The 20725-nt window shown below is 44.3% G+C and overlaps 1 protein-coding gene across 1 annotated transcript in view; it reads right to left on the bottom strand.

Annotated features, from left to right (window-relative positions):
• hapln1b (hyaluronan and proteoglycan link protein 1b) overlaps positions 1 to 20725 on the bottom strand; it is a 63613-nt gene that overhangs the window by 18319 nt on the left and 24569 nt on the right. Inside the window, exons 2-3 of the mRNA XM_085989363.1 lie at positions 16342 to 16716; positions 10422 to 10724 (exon numbers count right to left, since the gene is read on the bottom strand). Of these exons, the coding sequence (XP_085845489.1) occupies positions 10422 to 10724; positions 16342 to 16716 (678 nt within the window). The remainder of the gene's footprint in view (positions 1 to 10421; positions 10725 to 16341; positions 16717 to 20725) is intronic.

Genomic DNA, 20725 nt, shown 5'->3' with positions numbered 1-20725 from the left:
GAAAGCCTGAACGTGATTCAGAAGATAGATGAGCCAACTGAGTGGGTGAGTTCCCTCGTCGTTGTGGACAAAAAGAATGGAAAGCTCATAATTTGCCTGGATCCAAGAGATCTAAACAAAGCAATAAAGAGAGAGCACTTCAAGCTTCCTACACGTGAGGAAATCATGTCACAGTTTGCAAATGCAAAGTATTTCAGCAAGTTAGATGCATCATCAGGATTTTGGCAGATGAAATTGGACGAGGCAAGTTCAAGACTGTGCACGTTCAACAGTCCATTTGGCAGATACAGATTCATAAGGTTACCATTTGGCATTGCCTCAGCTCCTGAAGTGTATCACAAAACAATCCATATGATCTATGAGCACCTGGAAGGAGTTGATACATCAATGGATGACATCATAGTATGGGGAACCACGAGAACTGAGCATGACGAGAGACTGAAAAAAGTGCTGGAAGCAACAAGGAAAACAAACCTGAAGCTGAATAGAGAGAAATGCCAGCTCGGGGTGACAGAACTGACATTCGTGGGCGATATCCTTAGCAGTGAGGGCATCAGACCAGATCCCAGAAAGGTGTCCGCCATTGAGAATATGTCAAAGCCACAATGCAAAAAGGACGTGCAGAGGTTTAATGGAATGATCAACTACATGGGTAAATTCATAACCAACCTCTCAGAAAAGATGGCGCCACTGAGAAGACTAACTGAAAAAAACATAGAATGGGAATGGAATCATGAGCATGAGAAGTCATGGAGCGATCTAAAGAAACTGCTCACAGAGGAACCAGTTCTGAGGTTTTATGACCCAGCGAGACCCATAAAGATATCATCAGATGCATCACAGAGTGGGCTCGGTGCCGTTCTTCTGCAAAAATATGACTACTGGCAACCTATTGCATATGCATCGCGCTCAATGACAGACGCGGAGACGCGATATGCTCAAATAGAAAAGGAGCTGCTCAGCATCACATACGCCTGTGAAAGATTTCACCAGTTTGTGTCAGGACAAGCAATCAGTGTAGAGACTGACCATAAGCCCTTGATTGCATTGTTCCAAAAGCCACTAAATGGGTGTCCGCTTAGAATACAAAGAATGATGATCAGGCTGCAACGCTTTACACTGAATGTTGCGTACACACCGGGTAAGCTGATGTATACAGCAGACACGTTGTCCAGAGCTGTTGACCCAAGTGAGCCCACAAACACCAAAATGGATGAAAAAGTGAACGCCTATGTGGACATGATCACAAGTGCACTGCCCATAGCAGATGCAAAAATGGAGCTCATAAAGACTGAGGCAAACAAAGATGAAACAATGAGACGACTGAGGAAAAGCATCTTGGATGGATGGCCCAACATGAAGCAAGACTGCTCACCTGACATGGCAGAGTACTGGAACTGCAGGGCGGAACTATCAGTGGTCGAAGACATCATCTACAAAGGAAGTAAAATAGTTATCCCAAAGAGTCTGAGAAAAGAGATGCTAAAAAGGATCCATGGAGGACATCTGGGAATCGAAAAGTGTAAGAAAAGAGCACGAGAGGTGATGTACTGGCCACGAATCAACCAAGATGTGACAAATGAGGTGTCAAACTGCACAATATGCCTGAAATATCGAGCAAGCAATCCGGTAGAACCACTAAAGCCACACCCAGCGCCAGACAGACCTTACCAGAAGGTAGGCGCTGACCTATTCGTATGTCAAGGGAAAGACTATCTTGTAGTCACAGACTATTACTCCCTGTATCCAGAGGTTTGTAGACTGTTCACCAACACTGCAGATGCTGTGATAACATGTATGAAAGCCATATTCTCCAGACATGGCGTGGCAAGCGAGGTCTTCACAGACAACGGACCCCAGTTTTACAATGCAAGTTTCCGACACTTTGCCAAAGAGTGGGACTTTGTCCACACAACGTCAAGTCCTCACTTTCCACAGTCCAATGGACTAGTGGAAAAATCGGTCCAGACAGTGAAAAGACTGATGTACAAGGCAAAAGACAGTGGAACTGACTTCTACCAGAGCATGCTTGTATACCGCACAACGCCGCTCGAGTGTGGTATGTCAGCAGCCCAACTCCTTATGGGACGTCTGCTAAGGTCAAACCTACCCATCCCGGAGAACCTCCTGAAAACAAAAGAGGGGGAGAAAGTGAGGAAGTTCAAAGAACAACAGAAAGAAAAGCAAAAGTACTACTATGACAGAGGAACACAAAACCTACCTGAACTCCACACTGGTGACCAAGTAAGGTTCAAAGACAAAACAAACATATGGACTCAGAAGGGAACTGTCCTGAGTGAAGCCCAACCAAGATCATACACCATTCAGACAGATGAGGGTGCTGTTCTGCGAAGAAATCGTCGGGATCTTCTCATGGGACCAGCCACAGCAAGTCAAAAGACTGATACTGTTGAACAACCTGATCACACAGCAGGTCAAAAGACTGATACTGTTGAACAACCTGATCACACAGCTGAGAAATCATCATCTGAGGCAACAACTCAGATTCAAGGACAATCAATCAGAAAATCCTCAAGACACGTGAAGCCTCCTGAGAGACTCATTGAGCAAGTTTAAGGACTCTTGTTATAGAAGGAAGTAATGTTATCTTATTCTCTCTTCAAGTTCTAGTGTATTTACATATTTCATGTGAACACACAAAACAAGGTTAAAAAACCTTGATCATGATAATGATAATGTAAGTTCATTAAGTGTTACAGTTAAAATGCAGAGTAATACAAAGAAAACATGTTGTTAGATAAAAGTAAAATACTTTTGTTTTAAGAAAGGGAGATGTAATGATATCAGCAAATAGTGATGGTATTTGCCTGTTTGATTATTTATGCCTTACCAGCATATTTGCCTGATTGATTATTTATGCCTGACCAGCAGAGGACATGTGAGAAACAAGCAGTTTAGTTTTAGTTTCATTTTAGATAGATCTCTAAGATGGTGTCTCCTGTAATGCTGTTAACTGAGTTGAACATACTTTAGATAAAAAGTCATTCTCTTTCATGAATGTGTCGTCATTGAACCCACATACAAATCAATACAGATGGAGTCATCAATAGTACCATCAAACAACACACCAATAACCTGCTCTCTCATGCTTAGCTCAGGTTCCATCAGAACTACTTGGCTTCAGAGCTCATCACAGCCTTGATCCAGACATAGACAAACGAATGCAAGCGGTGAGGTGAGACCAACTGCCCTTGACATCAGGCAGCACTTGACTGAGCATGGCAGCCAGGAGCTCTGGCAAAACTAGTCAATTGTAGTCAAAGAGAAAACCCTCCAATGGCTGGAATCATAGCTGAACCAAAGAAAAATGGCCGTGGTTGTTGGAGGCCAGTCATCACAGCCTCAAGACATAATTGCAGGACTTCCTCAGGGAAGCATCTTCAACCCAACCATCTTCAGCTGCTTCATCAATGGCATTCTGTCCATCATAAGTTCAGGAGAGGAGCTGTTTGCTGATGATTCCACAGTGTTCAGCTCCTTTTGTAACCCTTCTGTTAAAGAAGCAACCTATACCAACCTACAGCAGTACCTGGATAGCATCCAGAGTTGGGCTGACAAGTGACAGGCAAAATTCACACCATGCAAGTGCCAGGCAATGTTCCCTCTAAGCTGCGTGGCTGGGTAATGGGAAAGGTTTCACGCAGGCCGCTCACTGGCTTTTCCATTGTAAATACCATGCATGCGCAGGAATTTAAAGGGACCGCACACTAAAAGAAACAGGCCACGCAGAACAAAGCAAAGCTTACACGGAATGTTGGTGCCAGGTAGTGATTATCTCAAACAAGAGAAAGCCCAGCAACCTGCCCTTGACCTTCAATGGTACCCTCATCACCAACACCAACCATTCAGGACTGAGATGAGGAGAAATTTCTTCACTCAGAGGGTGGTGAATCTTTGGAATTCTCTACCCCAGAGGGCTGTGGAGGCTCAGTCGTTGAGTATATTCAAGACAGAGATCGATAGACCTTTGAATATTAAGGGAATCAACGGATATGGGGATAGTGCAGGAAAGTGGAGTTGAGGTAGAAGATCAGCCATGATCTTATTGAATGGTGGAGCAGGCTCGAGGGGCCAAATGGCCTACCCCTGCTCCTATTTCTTATGTTCTTATGTAACACCTTGGGGGTCACCAGTGACCAGAAGCTGAACTGGATCAGCCATGTCAACTCTGTGGCTACAAGAGCAGGTCAGAGGCTGGGTACTCACTGGGTACTGAGTGGATCACCTCCTCACTCCTCAAAGCCCCACTTCAATCTAAAATACTCAAGTCCGGAGTGTGCAATGTTACAGAAGTAGTAATGATGGGCAATCCACTATATGTTATTACACCGTCATTACAACCTTATTTAATTATACAGCACCTGTTTTATTTGGATATAGGTACTTCTGCCATCCGGTGGAAGTGATGCTGGAAAATCTGGCAACTGCACAAATGGGCAGGGATCTGGTGTAATGGATCCCTGGTGCATTCTCTGCCACTGTCTACTAAAATAATGGCCCGTAATTTCCGATAGGAGGCTTCCTGCATGCGAATGCCTCCTATCGGAAAAAAAATCTACGAACTTACCTGAGGGCTCCCGAGGTCCGGACACTTCCGCTCCTGGGCCTCTCCACAGTCCCAGGGGTGCATACAGTTCACAAGCATCCCTGGGATCATGTGGGCCAGGCCACCCAATAGGACAAGGGAATCTCCATTCATACTTTTGACAGATAGACCTGTCAAATATATGAATGGAGATCACTCCAAAAACACAGTAAAACATTAAGGGAGTAAAATTGAGTCGCGCCCCCTTTGAGGCGCGAACTTCGCTGGGGTGCTACTTTTAGCGCCCCTGAAAAATTAGCGCCCCTGCGGCCAAAATTGAGTGGTAGCGCCCCAAGAGGGAGGTGGGGCGCTTCCAGTAGTGCCGCACTTCCCTCTTGGGGTGCTGCGAGGGAATATCGTGGCACTATGTGCCGCAGCGCGCGTCGCGCCGCGGTATACACAGCGTGTACACACACGTAGGCATCGGAAAATACGGGCCATAGTCTGAAAATTTGTCGGTATTCATAGGAAAATCCTGCATAATGGGTGATGTTTGTTTCTAAAGTTGATTGAAAGCCTCATCAAAACTTTATTTTTCTTTATTTGTGATGGTTAATGATACACATCCATTTTCCAGAGTGGGCCAATTGTTTTTTTTTGGCAGTCTAGTAGTATGCATTCATCTAAGTCCCCTACAGGCACTATGCTGATGGGGTTTATTTGTAGGCCCCTGACAGCCTGGCAGAGGAATCCCCTGCTCTCATATTAGTAGTGATATCCAAATTAATAATGGGTTCAGGATCTGAATTCACTCTGAATCTCGACCCCTCTGAATTTAACTAAATACTCATCCTTAATCTATACCATTGACCATGGTGTGGAGATGCCGGTGTTGGACTGGGGTGGACAAATGTAAGAAGTCACACAACACCAGGTTATAGTCCAACAGTTTTATTTGAAATCACAAGCTTTCGGAGCACTGCTCCTTCGTCAGGTGAAGTGACGAAAGCTTGTGATTTCAAATAAAACTGTTGGACTATAACCTGGTGTTGTGTGACTTCTTACATTTATACCATTGACAGTTCATTGCACTATGCTATTTTTACTACAGTAAAAGCAAATTTGGAACAGTACAGAAGTTCTAGGGAATTACAAGGTAGCAATTCAATTGAGTGGTTCTGATAACATTACAATTTTAAAGAAGGAGGCCATCAGTCGACCTCAGGGCTGCAATTACTGCCTTAAACTTACAACCAGTTATTTTCTGTTCTTTATATTATACTGCTTTAAAAAAATTACTAATGAATCTATTCTTGCTCAATTTTCTCTGCATTTCACACTAGGCATACAGAGTGTGGTAGAGGTGGCATAATGTAGGTGAAAGGATATTTAAAGTAATACGGTCGCACAGCATCACATAATTGGTGTTAAAGTAATCCCCATCAATTTGACAACTAATTTTGCTGATTATGCTTAAGGGCAAACAAAAAAGGACACGAAAATGTCAACTGCTCCATCTAGCCTGTCGCATTAGACATCATGCAACCTACATGCATCATGTCCTCCCACATGGTGGGGAGGATATTGAGGCCCTGGAGAAGGTCCAGAGGAGGCCTACCAGAATGATACCATGTCCCAGTCATGCAATCTCCTGGGAGTGGCAAATAAACAGAGAAAAGAAACAGTAGGCCAATTTATGAAAAGAAAGCAATTAATCAAACTCCAGGAGATTGCAATAACTGATAACACTAGTCACTGCTGGCACCACCAACCTTCTATAACTTGAGATGTGTCCCACTGTTACGGATTTATCCAGCTTCCTTCTGAAGGCCTGAAGTGAATATATACTCACCGCATGTTCTGGAAATCTACCCCAGAGGTTTTATTCACATTGAAGCACATTTGCCACACTACGGCCTATTCCATCAATGTATCTAAATCAGCCTGAAGTTTATTTTACCTAAAGTCCTAACTATCTCACACACCTTAGTGTCATCAACAAAATGTACTATACCTCCCAATGCCTTTGTCCAAATCATTGATAAAGATGGTGAAGAGCAACGATCCTAATACAGATCACAGTCAGACTCCACTAATTATTGGATCCACATAGAGCCACTAACCTTTGCCTACGCAAATGTAACTAATTCCCAATCCAGAAATCTGACTGTCAATCCCAATTAATACACGTGGGGGGCTCCGAGATGGGCGGGAAACCCGGGAGGCAGGGGAATATCGGGGATCGGGAGGGGAGGATTGGGGATGGGGAGTGGTCGGGGTTTGGCAGGGGGTGTTTGGTCAGGGATTTGGGATTGGAGGATTGGCGGGGGGGTTGGCTAGAGCATTGGTAAGGGGGGAGAGAGGATCGGGGCCAGTCACCGGAATTGTGGCCAGCCTCAGCATCATCGGTGGGGTTGGGGGGGTGGGGGGGAAGGGATCAGAGGCCTGGGGACTTGGGGGGGGGGGGGGGGAAACGAAGACCTGGGGAGGTGATTGGAGGCCTTGTGAGCGGATCTCCGATCGTGGGGGTGGGTTACGCAGGGTCCCTGGATCCAGGAGGTAGGTATAAAGCCACATACCTCCTGGATGCAGCAGCCCCCGCCTCGGTTTAACAGCCGGGTTTCACGAATTGTGTGAAACCTGTCCACATGCAGTTAAATTCAAAATGGAATTGGAGCCTCATTATAATATTTAAATTGATGTCCCGCCCCCTGGGAGTGGGCTGGTCACCTGCCCCCCACCCCGTCCCCATCCCGCCTCCGTTATAACTGGAAATGGGCGGGTTGGAGGCAGGATCAGGTCGGGAATTCCATTTTTAACAATTTAACTGGCCCCACACTCCAAACTCACCCATTTCTTTAGGGGAAAATTTCAGCCATATTCTCTGCATTATTATTCTAGTAACATAACCACGACACGACCATGCCCTGTGTTGAGATACATTTCAGCCATGATCTAATAGAATGGTGGAACAGGCTTGAGGGTCTTTTCCTATGATGATAATATTGATGATGTTGATAGAAACATAGAAGATAGGAGCAGGAGTAGGCCATTCGGCCCTTCGAGCCTGCTCCGCCATTCAATGAGATCATGGCTGATCATCCAAATTCAGTACCCTGTCCCTGCCTTCTCCCCATATCCCTTGAACCCTTTAGCCTTAAGAAATACATCCAACTCCTTCTTGAATATATTTAATGAACTGGCCTCCACCGCCCTCTGTGGCAGAGAATTCCACAGGTTCACCACTCTCTGGGTGAAGAAATTCCTCCTCATTTCAGTCCTAAATGGCTTACCTCTTATCCTTAGACTATGACCCCTGGTTCTGGACTCCCCGGCCATCAGAAACATCCTTCCTGCATCTAGTCTGCCCAGGCCTGACAGAATTTTATAGGTTTCGATGAGATCCCCTCTCAATCTTCTAAACTCCAGTGAGTATAAGCCCAATCGACACAATCTCTCCTCATACGTCCTTCCTGCCATCCCAGGTATCAGCCTGGTGAATCTTCGCTGCACTCCTTCCATGGCAAGAACGTCCTTCTTCAGATAAGGCGACCAAAACTGCACACAATACTCAGGTGTGGTCTCACCAAGGCCCTGTACAACTGCAGCAAGACATCCTTGTTCCTGTACTCGAACCCTCTTGCTACGAAGGCCAACATACCATTTGCCTTCTTAACTGCCTGCTGCACCTGCATGCTTACCTTCAGCGACTGGTGCACAAGAACACCCAGGTCTCTTTGCACTTCCCCTTCTCCCAATCTATTGCCATTCAAAAAATAATCTGCCTTCCTGTTTTTGTCACCAAAGTGGATAACCAGCACGGTGGCATAGTGGTTAGCACTGTTGCCTCACAGCGCCAGGGACCCGGGTTCAAATCCGGCCTCGTGTGGAATTTGCACATTCTCCCCGTGTTTGCGTGGGTTTCCTCCGGGTGCTCCAGTTTCCTCCCACAGTCCAAAGATGTGCGGGTTACGTTGATTGGCCATGATAAAAATTGGCCCTTAGTGTTAGGGGAGATTAAATATGTGGGGTTATGGGGATAGGGCTTGGGTGGGATGGCTGTTGGTGCAGGGTTTGGATGATTAGCCATGATCGCGGAGAAGGGCTGAATGGCCTACTCCTGCTCTATGTTTCTATTTACCCACATTATAGTGCATTTGCCATGTTTCTGCCCAATCACCCAACCTGTCCAAATCGCACTGGAGTTTCACAATACCCTCCCACCCAGCTTTGTGTCGTCTGCAAATTTGCAGATATTACATCCAATTCCCTCGTCCAGATCATTACTATATATTGTGAACAGCTGGGGTCCTAGGATCGATCCTTGCGGTACCCCACTAGTCACTGCCTGCCACTCGGAAAACGACCCGTTTATTCCAACTCTTTGCTTTCTGTCCGCCAACCAGTTCTCTATCCAAGTCAATACCTTGCCCCCAATCCCATGTGCCTTAATTTTGCATGCTAATCTCTTATGCAAACGATGATGATGATGAGGAGGAGGAGGATGACTGGGGAATTTGGACTCCCTCATGTCGAATGGTAACGATGAAGGCGATGTTGCGCTAACCTCCTCCAATTTACCACTGGCGGCACTTGTTCCCTCTCTCCCAGCCACCAGCACAGAGACTTTCATTCAGGGGAAATTAGATAGTGGTAGTGAGAAATTGGCACCAGATGTTTCACTGAACATGGGGGATCTGGCAGAGTGGGTTGTAGGCGAGGATGTGGAGGCTGTGGAGAAGGCTGCTATGGCTTTGGAGACTCACCTGAAAAGAAGGATGTTTGATGAACCTCATACCTATTTTCTGACTCGGAGGACAATATCCCAGGGTGTGCGGCCACTGACTCGTGTGACTGTTGAGTCTACAGCTCTCCTTTGTAGCAACATCACAAAAGCAGAAAGTAGCAACAGCATTGAAATTTGCTGAAAATCCCCAGATAAGAAACATCCAGGTAGCAGCCGGTTCCTCCACCTGGAAGCACAGACCGCAGCTCTCGCAGCAATGGGGGACAGATTAGAGCACAGCACAGATCATGGCTTCCAGACCATGGCCATTGATGTGTCTCAGGGCTTTCAGGATCTGGCAGCTGTCATTAGACCAGACATTCCACTTATCAGTGAGGCCACAGATCCAGTGCCCAGTAGAATGGCGACAGCTAGAGTCCAACTGCCTGATAGTGCCATCTCTCACAATATCAGCAATATTCCCCCTCACAACACCATGGTAGTGGTACATGGAAGGTAAGACCAGCCTGCCCAGGAACACCTTCTAGAGATGCAGTCACCAGTAACTCCATGCCTAGGGGCAGATTCCATAAGATGAGGACAGTTTCTTGACCCTTCTGTACAGCATGAGGAGCCAACCATCAGTTATCAACAAATAGAATATGAATTATAATTTTGTGAAGTTCCATAGGCAGTGTGGAGCCTTGTAGTGGCAAGTGTGTCAAAGAATTAGGGCTATTGAGTTATAACCTTATCTCTAACTCAGACTTTAATGTTTGACGTTGGCAGCAGAGAATCACAAAATTAGCTCCATAGTTTCTGCTTGATGGTAGGGCAACATTTCACAATCCTATCTTTAAATCAAATTTCTCTCTTTCTCTTTCTCTCGGATAACATCTCCACAATGTGCAGCATTCTCCATCTAAGGGCTTAGCAAGCAATCTTTTCTTAGGCCAATGCCATCGCCACACTGTAACCAGCCGTTAGGAGGAGTGCAAGACTGCTGCAGATTGACTGATTTTCACACTGAATCTGCTCAGTGGCTCCATCAAATGGTATGACTAAGACTGAACTCTACTACTGATCCAGTTTGTTAACATATCAAAATTCCATATCATTAAGACAGAACAGAACATTTGAATTTCATACCTTTGTAGTTGGATGTAAAGCAGAACACATCATATTTGTTCTTCACCTTGTCTCTGTATCCATAGCTTCTGACACCAGGCACTGTATTTCTCCCTCCACATGGTTCCCTGGGTTCGGTGATAGGATACTGCACAGACCCGTCACTCAGCCAGCCTGCATTACACCAGTCCAGTCCTGCTCTCCATGCATCGTAAAGCTGATCAAATGAAGCAACTATCGCATCTTGATCTTCACACGCCTTCTGAGCCTCAATAAAATTCAGGTTGTAGCGACCTAGGCGTGGAAAGTATGGGAACACAATACCTGGAAACAAATGAAGGACACAAGAAAACAGAAATGAATATATCCATATAAAGAGTTTACCAGCCAGATGCATATGATGACTGTAAGCAGCAGAAATTCAATGGTACACAGGATGTCAGACACATGCATAATTAGATACATCCATTCAAATATGTGCTCATTTAACATCTCTCCCACTTACTTGCTAGGACCGGAGGGCTGTTCTGATTCTGTGAAATTTCAATTATTCATTATTCCATATTGCTATAATTTGACTGTGATGTTCACAGAATTTGCACATTTCTCCTGCAAAATTCTGTGTATATATCTTAATTTTCAGAACAGATTGTCAAAATACTGTTGCTAAGTTTGTGAACAACCAATGAGAGGACTGCAAGTGTTTTTTTCCCCTGGACTCATTACTGTAAATTTATTCATACATACATATGCATGCCTGCAACCCTTCTGCATAAGTCAAGTCAAATCAAATCAAATAATATAAAGTCTGTCAGCTTTCAAGGTGGAAAGCAAATTTAAATTATTTATAATTGACTGAATTGTGTGACTCTCCTCACTGCCTTTTTGCATGTTATTTTTATCCCCCCATCTCATTAACTCCCCTGAAACATACATCATTCCCGTCTGAAATTTCAGTAATAGCTGTTTCCAGGTCAATACCAGCCTTGCACAAGTTTCTAGGAGGTGAATCTTTGCACTGGGTTGATTAATCTTTTGGATTTTGTTTAGACCCATGTCTGACCATTCTGTGGCAGTGTGTGCGCACTAATGAGCTGTGCCACCACATCACTTCTATTTTAATTCATCAATGCATATGAAACCTGTAACTTCCTTTACTAGGTTTACTAGGTTTTTTATTCTCAACAGTTTATATTGGAGAAATATAGGATAGTGCCAGAATATGTAGGACAAGCTATAGCTTAATTTAAATTTAACAAATAACTCTCAGTTAATTCTGACAGCATAGAGGAGTTAGAAGTACAGGATTGGGACACTTAGGTAAACTTCAGAATTCCCCTGTTACACAAATCTGAGTCAGTCATACCACATTGCAAGGAATGTGCCAGTGGTAGAATTCTACAGTTTTTGTTGAAAAGTTGGATAGAGGATATTCAGTATCCAGTCATAATCGAGCAGAGGGACATAAAGATCAGCTTATGGGTCCCAGATGTTGCATTTCTGTCCCCCTCCTGAAGTTTTGCTGTTCCTCTCTTGCCCTGGATACCTGTTGTTCTGCTATACCTCTCCTGCCCTGATTCTTTGACCTTCTGCTGCTCCTTTCCCTGCCCCCCAATTTCCTGACGTTGTGTTATTCCCCTCCTGCCCTGAATCCCTGACCATGTGCTTCTCCTTTTCCCGCCCCAGATTCCCCGAGGCAGTATTATTCCTCTCCTGCCAAGTTCTCTGCTGTGTTACTGCTGCTCTCCTATCTTGGGTCCTAATGTTCTGCTGGGCCTCCCCCAACCAATAAAGTGTTGTTCCTCTCCTGCGCATGAATATTTTGCTGAATCTGGCACACTTTATTAAAAGCAAATGTTTTCTATTGAGATAAAAAAAACCTATGAAATCTTAATCAGTTGTTTTCTCTTCTGAAGCTTGTTTAAAGAAATGTGCAGTATTAACAGAAATATTATTGTAAATAAAATGAATTTAGTTACAGTATTTTCAGGGGAAATTATGCATTAATTTTTTGGGTGGCAGGATCTTTAATTGATAATTGATTGAAACCCCATCGATTAATTGCACAAAATCTGCTGCTAATGAATGTTAATCAGAATTGCAGTGAAAAACATAATTTAAACAAAATATTGGTCATTATTTAAAACACTGCGTTTCACTATCTGGGTCAGGCTGCACTGCAACATCTATTTGTAGATGTGATCCCACTACTAATCAGTATGGGAATTTGGCCTGCTACCTTTCCAACCTCGGCTGGTTCACCCTTCTTGACACAATCTAGTAAACCTATAACCCCCCAACTGGGAGGGAGAGCACTAACAGGATAACTTCTATACAAAATGTACATTTCTAGCTCCAGCCTGAATCAGGATAAGTATAACAAACAAATATAAATGAACTGAAACAGTTTCAAAAATGAGTACAGGTCTACAGTACACAAGCAATAATTCAACACTAAGTACTGTAGCTCTAAATTGGTATTCTCACTTAGAAATAGCCAGAGCTGCTAACATTGGGGAAATGTCAAAAGGAGTGAGATAGATCACAAGCTAATTTCAATGCATGGAGGAACTGTGTTTACTTTTAAGAGCGAGATACGTTAAAATAGGTCACATTTTGACTGAGTCTCGATGCAAATGAATGAGACTTGACAGGCATGGAATTGCCACACGGGTGCTGCAGGAGATGCTTTTCAGAGTTTGGCACATTATTGGTATAGACAGATTTAATATTAATCAAACCTATCCTGTGCCTTTCCTGGGAGCAATTAATATCAACAAGGGGTAGAAAAATAGACAAAAAAGATAACATTACTTTGGAAAAATGTCAGGAAATGAAATATAACCTTTTGCTATGGATTTAGACACAGACAGAATCTGCATAGTGACTAAACAGACATCAGATACACAGAATGGTACATATTCATAGAGGACATCTTGTGACCCATTATTGACTTTAAAAGAACAGGCTGTTCTGATTCTGAAATGGCCTGAACTGGGCAAAATTCAAATTTACCCCAGGTTTTCAATTAGTTTCAAATATCATTCCTATTAACTGCTTATGGCATTTGCCGCGCTAGTACAGATATACACAATCAACTGTAAATTCAATTTCTATCTTCAGTACAAAAGTGGAAAAGTACTGCTAAACAAGGGAGACTTCTTTTATGAGTCTCTCCACTAAAGCTATTAATGCTGCACCAGTTTTTACTTGGCTCAATTATTTTATATGAAGTAGATCCATTAAACATACAGGCCTAGAAATTGAGTGGGCTTAGCGCCCATTTTGCGGCGCTAGAGGGCATTGCGCTGGACTTACAGCCGGTTTTGAAATTGACTAGGGCCCAACATCGGCGTTACACCGGTAGCGCTGCGCCGGCACCGATGACGTCATCGGTGTGCGCAGCGTCCCGGTTGCCGTGGTGACGGGCCCCAGCGCCGAAATTCAGTTGCGGCCGCCTCGCCCGTGGCAGCCGCAACTAAGACTCTGGCAACAGAGTCTTGCACGACTTTGCGCCGGCGCATAAAGGTGGAGCGACGGCCGGCCGCTTTCCCGCCGGCCGCCTGCCCGCACCTCCCTTCCCGGACTCCCCCACCCCCCCCCCCCGCGGAACAGATGCTTCTCGGCTGCGAGCCCGGCACTTCCCCGAGGTGCCGGGCTCATTTTTGTGAAGATTTTACCGGCCAGCGGGCGGGTGCAGGCAGCTCCTCCTTAACTGAAGGAGGAGGCCTGCACTTCCCGAGCCTGCCGCACCGCATCGGGCGCCGCAGCGCCGGAATAGCGCCGCAATGCGGCGCGTAGCGCCAGTTTTCAGGCGCAAACAGCCTTCAGTAGCGCCGGCAGCCGTTTGGGCGCGGCGCTACTGAATTTTTGGTGCGCACAGCGCGACTTAGCACCGGCGCTAAATTTCCGGCGTTAAGCCCCGGCGCAGCGCAACCTCAATTTCTAGGCCACATACTTTTAAATTTAAGTGAGCGGCCACCTATTCATTCCTTTTATAATCAAAATGTGGAATCTATTTTGTAGCTTTCTTTTCCTCTGGATTTTTTAGAGTGGATTGTGTATTTTAAAGTGCTTGCTAATAAACAGCACATCATAAAACTGATGGGATGGACATAATCTGCTATTTTACATATGAAGGCAGTTCTAAACAATGTAATTGAGTTCCTCCCCTTAGGGAAAATTAAATCTCAGTGAAAATTAGGCCAAATGTCAGAAATACTTTTTTTTAAAAGTATGCTCCTTAGAAAGAAAGGCCTTGTTAGAACGCAGGGCACCAGGTGATAATTTCTCGACAGTCCAGCAGAATCCAGAATTTTAGCAATTTCATAGCGCCATAATAGAAAGAAACTCCATAAGGTAAGAGAGAAAAATACACCGAAAACTGCAAATAAAAATAGAAATAAATACATTGGATACAGACTAAAATATTTGTGAGATAGGAAGGAGGGAGAAATGGACAAAAGAGAAAGGAAAACTGCTGAATTAGAGGAGTTAAAGAATCTGACAAAATGAAAGAAATCATTTCTCCACTGGCACAGTGACATTGGCCTCTCAACTCTTCAGTTCTGGATTTAAATCCAGTCCAAACTGATGAGATGGTAGTCTTGTCTGTCTGCTGGATGCAAAGATCTTATGCAAAATTAGTTTGGTCAGACTTCTACTGAGGTAGAAATAGTGGCCTAGAAATTGGGTTTTGGTCTTGCCAGGGCTGTAGCGCCAGAAAGTTTGCGCCAGCGGTAATGCGGCAGCGCGCGCCGAAAATTCGGGTGCGCCGGGCCCAGACGGCGGCGGGCGCTAAAACCCTCCTTTAGCGCCTCAAAACGGGCGTGAACTTGGGTTTCCCGGCGCTAATCCCCCGCTGCGGCACCCGATGCGGTGCGGCAGGCGGGGGAACTGCAGGCCTCCTCCTCCTGTTAAGGAGGAGCTGCCTGCAGCCGACAACTGTCCGGCGGATTGACCCGACATCTGAGCCCGGCACCTCGGGGAAGTGCCGGGCTCGCATCAGACACTGATCAGGGCCGCGGGGGGGGGAATGCAGGAGTCCGGGAAGGGAGGTGCGGGCAGGCGGCCGCCGGGAACGCGGCCGGCCGCCGCTCCACCTTTATGCGCCGGCGCACACTGGGGGAAGACTCTGTTGCCAGAGTCTTAGTTGCGCCTGCCACGGGCGAGGCGGGTGCAACTGAATTTCGGCTTGGGGCCGGGTTACCACGGCAACCGGGACGCTGCGCACACCGATGACGTCATCGGTGCCGGCGCAGCGCTACCGGTGCAACGCCGATTTAGGGCCCCAGGGAATTTCTCAACTGGCCATAACTCCGGCGCTAGGCCCTCTAGCGCCTCAAATGCGGCGCTAAGCCTACCGAATTTCTAGGCCAGTAACTGCAAGCTCACTAGACACATTTAAATATAAACTGAAGAATTTGAATTAGTAATTTCACTGTTGCGCTCGCCTAGTGACTTCACCCCTTACAAAGTTGGCCAAGTATAGCTAGACTGCATATGCCAACTCAACCGAGACAAGACAAGACTGAGGTACTTGAGGTAATCTGAGGTGAGTGCTACTGAGTTTATAGTGTTTGTGAGGCCACAGAACAAAACTGACACCAATCAGCCACTCAGCAAAATTGACAATTTCACCCAGGGATGTGATAGGGATGGCTGGTGTGGAAAATGGAAAATTCACACTGGTGCATTAGGGGATGTGATTCTGAGGTTGAAGCAGGATATATTATCGAGACAGAGTAAAGGTAGCTTTGGTCTACCAGCCCTGGAATACTTGCTGCTGATATTGGGTGCTATAGTCCTTTGAAATGATATCTTTCACCTTAATGAGCACAACATTCACCCAAATGCTTTTCAATAAACACTCTTACCAAGACATTTATTAATTATTAAATAATTACTTCTTTTAGCATTAAAAAAAATCAAACTTTTGTACCTTGCAGGTCCAGCAGCACAGTCCCGGTGGCATCATCTAGTCCCTCAATTATTTCACATTTGTAGTTACCGTAGTCCTCCAATCTTAAATCTGTTATTGTTATAGAGGCATCATTCTCATTGGCTTCATCTAGGAAAACTCTTCCCTGGTAGTTTCCAAAACTTTTCCAGTTGTTTCCCAATGAAACAAATACATCAATTTCCTTGAGGTAATCTGAAGTGAGTTTGGTCCACTTGATCCTGACCTTAAGAGGGGCTTGAACTGCACGCACAGGCACGGGCTTGTAATAGAACTTACAGGACAGAGTGGCATTGCTACCTCGGTATGAGACAACTTTAGGCTGTTCTATCTTTATGCCCAGTCTTGATCCATTATCTACAAAAAGAATAATGGATAGTGTTAACAGAGATCCAGTTGTATTGTCTTCATGTAATTCTTATACTGCAAGGAATAGTTTAACATTTGATAACTTGGTATGTGGAAGTTGAAATGGTGTAAGCACCTGAAGTTTGCCTTAAATGCACAGATAGCAAAGCATCAAAAATCTACACATTAAAATTTTTAAACAAATTTATTAGAGTGGGAACACCCTTTTATGTAAGACTGTTTGCCTCAATAATATTTCTGACTGACTTAAGAATATTCAAAATGACTTTTAGGATTTAATTCTTTTTTCATACATTAATGTAGGTGCTACCTATAATACTTTGATTGGGAGAATGAAAAAATATCACAAAGCAGACAATTGCTTTCAAAATGATTATTTCAGAATTATGTGAAAATCAAATGAAATGTTTACAAAATTGTAATGCATGTGGATAGAACAAATGAAGGACAGAGCCACAATGAGTTGCTAGTCCATGTACTTGCCTTATTAGGCCAGAGTGATTTGAGCATGCTCATACCAAACCATGTGCTAATACATTACACTGCTTTCCCCCTTTTAAAAAATGTTTGTGTTCCCCTCTCAAATACAACAAAGTTATGCTCCCACCTTTCCCAGCATCACATGTACCACATAACAAAAACTCCTGGCTTTCTTTCTTTTAAATGAACTACAGATCCTACAAATGAACTACAAATCCAGTTTAATAACAGGTTTGCAGAGTCTTCCTGATCTCCTTACAGAAGGTTTTGGTGTTGAACCAATTTTCGGGCTGTTTTGTTGTTCCAAACTCAAAGATGATCCTGTTTCTATCTCAGACTTGTTTGAACCTGGTACTTCAGTTACTGAAGTCTGAACGGAGTCAAACTCAGGTATGTGTTCATGATCAAGTGGTTCATGATCATGTCTTGGTTCATCTCTAGCAGAGATCATTTGATCTACATGAACACTTTGGATTTTGTCGCCAATTTCAACCAAATATCTCTTGGCTCCACCACTATGGTTCCTACATCCCACTTGTGTGCACTCAACTTGCCGGGGGACTGAGAACACGAACACACTCTTTCTGATTGGTGTCATAATAATGTTTCTGATTCAACTGTTTCTGTTGAACTCTTGAGGCCAAATTCGGTTGAACAAGACTCAATCATGTTCTCAATCTCCTCTTCATCAAGAGTTCTGCTGGGGTATCTCCAGTTGTAGTATGCGGAGTAGTTCTCTACTTCAGCAAGAAATTTGCCAAAAGTTGCTTCATGCTGAGTCCCGAACCCTGCATCACTTGCTTTTTGAGAGCTTCTTTCACTATTCTGACTGACCTTTCGGCTGTGCCGTTTGAAGCTGGATGATATGGTGGAACAAGGGTGTGTTTGATACCTTTCCGTTTCATGAATTCTTGAAATATAGCAGAAAGGAACTGAGGGCCACTGTCAGAAACAAGCTCTTCAGGTAAGCCATGACATTCAAAGATAGACCTCAACTCATCTATGGTACGTTCAGTTGTAGTATTTGAACCCATGTGCTTCACTTCAATCCACTTTGAGTGACTATCTACAAGTATCAGGAAATAATCATTTGCTTTCTCACAGAAGTCTACATGCACTGTCTGAAAAGGTCTACTTGGCCATGACCAGGGTTATAGTGGAGTTTTGGGTGGTTTGTTTCTGCAATTTTGGCAAACGCTGCATTTGCTGACAAGTGATTCAAGGTCGCTATCTAATCCAGGCCAGTAAACAAAGCTTCTTGCAATTGATTTCATACTGTCGATCACTGGGTGTTCAGTATGAATTTCGGCCAGAATTCTATCTCTCAAAGAAATAGGTACCATCACTCTGTTTCCCTACTTGATATAACCTTCCTTAGAAGATAATTCAGTATGACAGTTATGGAATGGTTTCAATTCTGTTTCCATACATTGATCAGTCCATCCATTCAAGTTGTTTTCATACACTCTTTTCAGTACTGAGTCCTTTTGAGTCTCAGCTGCAATCTCAGTTGCACTCATGGGAAAGTCTTTGTCAACTGCACCTAGCGTGAAAATTGTACCTTCACTCCCAACACATGAGTCCTCATGTGGCAACCTGGATAAGGCATCTGTGGTTGCGTTTTGCTTTGAAGTGCAATATTCAATCGCGTAGTCATATTGTGACAACAACACTGCCCAACGTTGCATTCTTGATGCGGCCATTGCAGGGATGGCAGATTTGGGCCCCAATATTGCTAGGAGCGGTTTGTGATCGGTTATCAGGGTAAACTCTCTGCTGATCAGGTACTATTGGAATTTCTTGATTCCAAACACTATGGCAAGTGCTTCTTTTTCAATTTACACGTAGTTTCTTTTGCTGTTTGTGAAGGTTCGCGATGCAAACACAATTGGTTTCTCTTGGCCTTCATCCATTATGTGGCTTATGACAGCTCCCCCCACCATAATCACACACTAACTTAAGCTAATGCTGCGTAAAAATGTTTTCCTCACATGCCCCCTGTATCTCATTTATCAATAATAATATATGATGAAAACCTGCTGCGATTTGTCAGGGTGGACATTATCATACATTAAGAAAATATTCTAGGAATGAAAGAAGGAAGAATAGTCAAGTTTAGCAAAACTAGAAGACCATCTGAAAAAAAGAATTGTTGCAGAAGAACCAGAGTTAATCAAATATGTGATTGGAACTGGATGTGGTAATCTACATCAACATCTTGGCGATCACCATTGACCAGTAACTTAACTGAACCAGTCACATAAATCCTGTGGCTACAAGAGCAGGTCAGAGGCTGGATATTCCATGGCAAGTGTCTCACCTCCTGACATATGTTACCCCTAATATTTTTTTGGGTGTGTGGCCTCTTTAAGGAATGTTGCTCCTGATTCCCGAAAGCCTTTCCACCATCTACAAGGCCCAAATCAGGAGTGTGATGGAATACTCTCTACTTGCCTGGATGAGTGCAGCCTCAACAACACTCAAGAAGCTTGACACCATCCAGGACAAAGCAGCCCGCTTGATTGGCACCCCATCCACCACCTTAAACATTCACTCCCTCCACCACCGGCGTACCGTGGCTGCAGTGTGCACCATCTACAAGGTGCACTGCAGCAACTCACCAAGGCTTCTTCGGCAGCACCTCCCAAACCCGCAACCTCTTCCACCTAGAAGGACAAGGGCAGCAGGCGCATGGGAACACCACCATCTCCAAGTTCCCCTCCAAGTCACACACCATCCTGACTTGGCAGTATATCGCCATTCCTTCATCGTCGTTGGGTCAAAATCCTGGAACTCCCTCCCTAACAGCACTGTGGGAGTACCTTCACCACACGGACTGCAGCGGTTCAAGAAGGTGGCTCACCACCACCTTCTCAAGGGCAACTAGGGATGGGCAATAAATTCTGCCCTTGCCAGCGACACCCACATCCCATGAACAAATAAATAAAAATATCTGGCCAGCTCCAAAGTCGAAATAAAAGGATTGAATAGGATCTGATTGGCAGAATATAAGAAACAGTTGTAAACAGAGAGAAATGGACATCTAACAATGATTAAAAAGTAGTAATCGAATCCAAGGGGTTCATATGATGTCATCAACAATGACAGCAAACAACCCTGAGAGAAGATGACAGTCTTGAAATGACTCCAGCTTATCTACTATATCCTTTATTTTTGCTGACAGCTGCTGACAGATAGTGTGCAGAATGCTTTCTTAATATATGAGAATGTACACCCTGAAGGATTAAGAAAACACAGCAGGTTTTCATCATATATATTATTAATTGCTAATAACCCTCAGTGAATCAATTCATGTAATGTATGTGTGTTTATTTGTATCTGGGTGACCTTCAGAATATATTCTTGAGCCACATTTGAAATAGGATTTGAGTTGCTCATTACTTGAGACTTGTGGGGCAGAGATTACTCATCAGCTAGCAAGTATTCCTGCAGGGATGAATCACATGTTGTGAAAACCCTGCCTCTCTTCATAAGTAGTACATATTAAAGTGCTATA

The sequence above is a fragment of the Somniosus microcephalus genome, chromosome 1, assembly GCF_052327205.1.
Source record: "Somniosus microcephalus isolate GS21.2 chromosome 1, FLI_Smic_1.0, whole genome shotgun sequence".
Lineage (NCBI taxonomy): Eukaryota > Metazoa > Chordata > Chondrichthyes > Squaliformes > Somniosidae > Somniosus > Somniosus microcephalus.
Note: the sequence above shows the minus strand (reverse complement) of the source record. Positions and strands in the feature narration are given on the sequence as shown.